Here is a 5971-nt window from a genome sequence, read left to right on the forward strand (position 1 = left end):
CTGAATAAAGTTCCAGTAAAAGCGTGAGATACAATTTTGAATTAAAAAACTTGGAATTACTGATTTTGGCCACGGGTAAAATCATTAGTGGAGTGTCTTGGACATTCGAATAGAAATAATTAACTCACTAATAATTTAATTTAAGCATTAAATATTTCTGCTGTTAGGTACCTATATGAATATTTAAGTACACATAACATTTCTCGCCCATCAGGTTCCATTTTAAAAAATGGATATAAATGACACTTTGCACTTGCTTGCTTGATCATTTTATTTATTACATAAACAAATAAACATTCATACTAAATACTAATCTTTATTTTCGACAGAGTCGACAGAGTGACATCCCTAGTGCGCAAAACGTTCAAACTGATAAACAAGACCAAGTGCGGGTAGTTCGAAAAACTCGCGCGGCTAGAAGATGTTAATGTCAACTTAAGCCAGTCTTCTCCGAGACCACGGGGACAACGCCGTCCTCGAAACGTCGGAGGTAAATCTTAAAACTTAAATACGCGATTAAGTCCCGTTGTGTAGTTTCATAATCTTTATTTTGTCAAATGATATTTTGTATGTACCTACAAATACAAAATACGTTTTTTTTTCGGAAATAAAATTATACCAATATTACATTGGCGCTGGCCCTCACACTAGGTATAGCCTGTCCTTTCCCTGTGTCCTTTGTGACTTAGGAGTAACAACCCATTCGCTTAGCATAAGGAGCAGAGGAAAAAAAAGATACAAGCGCCTTTTTGTATTTTATTTATTCATTGTTTAAATATTTATTGTTCAAAAGATAACCATAAACCAAAAAATGATAATTAAGTGCCATAAGGCACTCTCTAGGGGCTGATTTTCACCAAGGATCATCCAAAATCCAATATCGGAGCGGACAATGTGTGTCGCGTAATTTTAAATTCAGGTAAATCCAACGAAATATTCGACCCTCTCAGCTGCATATCTTTTCTGAATACCAAAATCGCATAATCAGACAGTTGGATTTACCCGAGTTTTAAGTTAAGCGACTCAACTGAAAACGTTCTTAAGGCATCTCCGCCTGAGGCAACTCCACCGCTTTCAATGCTACCTGCCCCATTGTTACCAAATTTGAATGATGTCGGTCATTACACAAGTAACCCGAGCAGGTGACTGATCGCGTTTGCATGGTATCATACAAATTATCGCGAAGAAAGCGGGATGAACGCGAAATGACAGGAAAATTTGACATTGAATGTACAGAGCGGTTTAAAATGTCATATTAGACACAATAATGAGGCAGTAATCGAAATTTGGGAACACTTCAGTCGGTCTAAGCTAAATCTGCAACGATTACGACAAGGTTGACAGAAAAAAATGAAGAAATAAGCTTATAATAAAGGCCCTATAAATTTAAGCTTTATGTTATATTTTTTATATTATTCATTTACATACAATATCCTACAGTAAGTTAAACGAAATTAAATAAACTTAATGATATTTATGTCTAAATTACCTACCTACCGATCGTACGGACTGTACCTTCAGATCGTACAGCCATTTTAAAAATCTAGGCGAACGAATCTAGGGGCCCGATTCAGATTTTGACAATAGACATCTATTAGATATCTTTTAGACATGACCAATATACGATAACGATATGTTTAAGATCTAACCTATCAAATTTGACGTTTGCGCGATTCTGGAGATACTATTGAACGATTTCCACAGGATATGACTTAGAGATCCAATTCACATCTAATAGTAATCTTACTCTATCTAACGTACCTAAAAGTGACATTGGTTGCCCGAATTGCGCTGCAAAAGAGAACTAGTTGATATCTAAACTATAACGTATCTAGAATGGATCTAGGACGTGTCGTCTCTTGTGAATATCTTGAAGTTCGAATACGGCAGTAGAACTCCTTTTTTGAAGTCGATTAAAACAAAACACGTTAGAACTGACATTGAACTTGTGTCCGCGTTTCTCGTTTCGTCGTCGTTTTTTCCGCAAATCTGGGGCATATTGACCAGTCTTACGTAAGAAGTGGCGTGGGGCGTGGATGGCGCTTTTTTGTTTCGATGATGCAAGATGTGCTTTTGTTTTTTATTTTTATCTAATAATAATGAAACAATAGTTATTTGTTTTACAAGGGGGCAAAGCTGTTGTTTAACCGCTCGTGCTAATATTGATACCCGAGCAAGCGAAAGATTCCAAAATTGAACCACGAGCGTAGCGAGTGGTTCGAAAAATGGAATCTTGAGCGTTGCGAGGGTTTCAAAGCACGAGGGTTAAACAAAAATTGCCCCCGAGTGAAACACAAAATTTTTCACCACACCAACCCGAAGCAAATATTAAATGTAAAATATCAAACAAAATCAAACCAAATCAAATCCAAATGAATGTTATTAAATATTTATCATCCAAAATCATCATTTAAAAGTCAATTCTACCAGCAAACATAAGATAACAACTCAAAATTTGCATTTGATTACTTTGCCTCACATGTTTTTTATTATTATGAATGGGCTTACTCATGGCCACAGACTAGCCGAGGCGTAGACGTGGCCTACGATGGAGTGAGCTCGCCCAGAAGGTGCCTGTGGATAAAATGCAACTTTGCTATTCGTTTTTGAAGTGCAAAGTAATTCTTTCCGAGCTGGTGTGGTGAAAAGAATGTTTTCACATCAACAATTCGAAAAAGGGCTTTTTCTTCCCTGCTAGGAGGGATCAAAGTAACACTTTTCTGTTCTAGCTCACTATTTTTAGGTACATTTTTTGCGCATTATTTTTTAGCTTAAATAATCTGTTTAAGAGCCAACAGGAGTGGTCATTTCTCCATACAAACGTACTCGACTGTTTCCTCCGTGGGTTTTGTTGCTAGAGCAATGATTTTACAACACAGATTAATATTGCCAATATTATTATCCGTGTCGTTTTGCTTTTTTTGATATTTTTGTTTTTTTTTAAGGCGATATAGCCCTTCAAATATGGCAAAAATGGTCTAATTGACTACGCCGCAATGAGAGGCGTAGTATTCAAAACTGATATCAATTAGCAAAAAAGCAAAACTATCCGACACAGATAATTTCATAATCATTTAGATTTATTTCCAAGTTTGGTTAGGATTGGTTAAGTTTTGGAGGAGGAAACAGTCGAGTACGAAACCTCGATTCTTGAGATTTTTACGCAGGATTTTTTAGGAGTCGCTTCCGTTAGCGAGACGGGTATATTTACCAAAAATACTTAAAACTCAGCTCCTGTTTCGTCTTAAGCATCATAAGAGATGTGAAAAGCAGTATGTGTCACACGGTATCAAAATTATTTCGTCTTGGGCGTTAACAGTTAAATCCCTCATTACGCTCAGGAGTCTATTGTGGAATCCATCGCTTCATTCAGTATTCAATGTACGTCCTTGACGGAAATATGTATATCATTTTGATCCCTTGTAACACAAACTACTATTATATTTATTACAAAAAGATTATATGATTGATGAAATATGGGCCTGTACGTATATGATGGTCGTTCTTGTCTACGTGACGGCGTGATAAAACGGTGTCCGTCACTTTCTATCCTACGGTGTTAAAAAGTGACAGTTATTTTATCACGTGGATAAAGATGGATAAAGCCATCCATAATAGCCTGGCTGGATTTGCAAGCTTTTCTTTGTCTTCTTGTTTACCTTTTTAACCGACTTCAATTTCATAGAAGGACGAGGTTCTGTAAACCGTATTTTTGTTCATGCTTAGGTACCTATATTGAAAAATAGAAATAAAAATAAAAACAAGAAACCCACAGGAAAAGTTAAGATATGTAGGTATTTAATTTGTCTAGACTTCAACGGATGCATTTAATTGTAATCCTCCAGCATAAGTAAGCTATAGAATGCTTTCTAACTTTCATAGCGAGTAACAGTTTTCCTGCACTAAACCAGTTTAGCCTAGGTTTCCACCTAGCATTCTTAGATTACTATCAAATAACAGCTATTATGTTCATTATTGTGTTAAAGGGGTCCCTCCATGGGTTTTATTTTCATCATGTGTGAAAATTTCAACTGTCTAGCTATTACGGTTGATAAGATGCAGCCTGGTGACAGACAGACGGACAGCGGAGTCTTAGTAATAGGGTCCCGTTTTTAGCCTTTAGGTAAGGATTCTATTAAAAGGCTCACCTTGCTAGCCAAGTTAACAATATTGGATATTTTAAGTACCTATAATAAACATGTAACAATGGGACATATTTTGTTGTGTCGAGAGGCAGTGCTTTAAAGCTTAAGCATAATGTAGTGTGCGTAATTCATTTTGAGAAATATTACAGTATTTTACGCATACATATGTAGTAAGTACACCATTGGAAAATAGTAAATTCAATTTTATTCCGAAAAATTACCATTGCGACCAAAAATTTTTCATCAGAAATTCGATAGCTATGCGATAATAGTTCAAAATATTTTAAAAAACTATTCCAGTAAGTATACTCGTAAATATGAAGGTTATATAATCTTGCCTGAAACTTGTTGAGCTTCCAATCTGCACTAAACTCATGAATGAACGCAAAAACAAGTGCCCGACACGAATCCGCGACCTTTACGATTTCCGCTTACGTTTCAAGTAATAACATGGGCTTTCACATTAATGCAACGTCTTATGAAACCTGGACCACACTTTTACTTCCAGAACGAAGAAAGTCCATTCTGTGATTTCGGTGAGTTTTTTCAACAGGCGAGGGAAGGAGGGTATTTAAGCTACAGCGAATCGCGAGCGCGCCAGTGTAGTGCACGAACTTATAATGTGGCGGACTTGTGTTGTTCTCGCGCTCGCGTCGGCGTGCGTCGCGCTCCCGGCCCAAGACACGGGACACTCGGAAAACGACCTGGATGGATTGAACGATTGCTTGCGGAAGGATTCCACGTCATGTTTGAAATACAAGTTCTTCTCTTTCGTCGACAAGATGATCGGACAGAAGGACAGCTTCGCCCTATCCGATGGAGTCACTGTTGTGAGAGCTACCGATGCTCCTCAAGAAACTGGTGCGCCGCGATCTTTGGATCCTCTTTCGAGATTAAAAAGGTATTTGGACACGCACTCCATCCGCGTCGAAGTGAAAGGATCTGATGTTGTGGATACAGTTTCGAGCGTAGGACGAGCTTTGGAAGAAACGGTTTCTTCGTACACAGAAGACAATGAGGTTTCAGAAGAAAGTAGGGGGAAGAAAAAGAAAGCGCAGAAGATTCTGGGGCCGCTGATGATGGCTCTGGCGATGAAGTTGATGGCGTTGATGCCGCTGGCTATTGGAGCAATCGCGTTGATCGCTGGAAAGGCGTTGCTTATTGGTAAGTTGGCTTTGGTCCTGTCGGCGATTATTGGTCTGAAGAAGCTGTTGTCCCAGCAGAAGCACGTGACGTATGAAGTAGTGGCGCACCCCAATCATAGCTCGAGTCACACGTCAAGCCACGACTACGGTGGTTCCAGTGGTTACGGTGGTGACTCCTCGGGAGGATACGGCGGCAGTGCCAGCAGCGGACACAGCAGTGGCGGCTGGGGCAGGTCTATAGATGCACAAAGCCTAGCGTATTCAGGCCAAAAGCCCCAGTGAAATGCCCTAGATGTATGACCTAGTTTCGAGATTTCTCGTACACACCCATCGTTAAATTATTAACTTATTTCGCTATTTATAGAGTGTGATTGTTTATTTATTGACTGATTTGTTAAGTTTTTCTTTCGCTCAAATTTATTTAGTCATCTTTTTTAACCTTTCATAATAAGGTTATCGAGTAACTATTATTTATAGCGTTATATGTAGTATATGTACTTCATAATTCATTAAATATTTATGGTTGTGACAACCAGTACTTGGCTTTAATATTGTTTAAGTACTAAGTATGTTGTAAGATTTAACAAGACTTGTTTTGTAAATATCTGTCATATTCATTATCATAATTGTATATAAATCATTTCCTATGTGTTTTATTTAATTACTTTATTTATCAATTTA

At 37.8% G+C, this 5971-nt stretch overlaps 1 protein-coding gene across 1 annotated transcript; it reads left to right on the forward strand.

Moving 5' to 3' along the window:
• The first annotated feature begins 4678 nt into the window (after positions 1-4678).
• LOC134674999 (uncharacterized) lies at positions 4679-5708 on the forward strand. The gene has a single exon (XM_063533145.1). It carries the CDS (start codon positions 4766-4768, stop codon positions 5570-5572), a length of 807 nt encoding a protein of 268 aa, XP_063389215.1. The 5' UTR covers positions 4679-4765; the 3' UTR covers positions 5573-5708.
• Positions 5709-5971: the final 263 nt, after the last annotated feature.

This window comes from Cydia fagiglandana, chromosome 21 (assembly GCF_963556715.1).
Source record: "Cydia fagiglandana chromosome 21, ilCydFagi1.1, whole genome shotgun sequence".
Taxonomy (NCBI): Eukaryota; Metazoa; Arthropoda; class Insecta; order Lepidoptera; family Tortricidae; genus Cydia; species Cydia fagiglandana.

Bases quoted from the DNA above. Each gene is read 5' to 3' on its own strand.
- LOC134674999 (XM_063533145.1), top strand. From the start codon at position 4,766: ATGTGGCGGACTTGTGTTGTTCTCGCGCTCGCGTCGGCGTGCGTCGCG.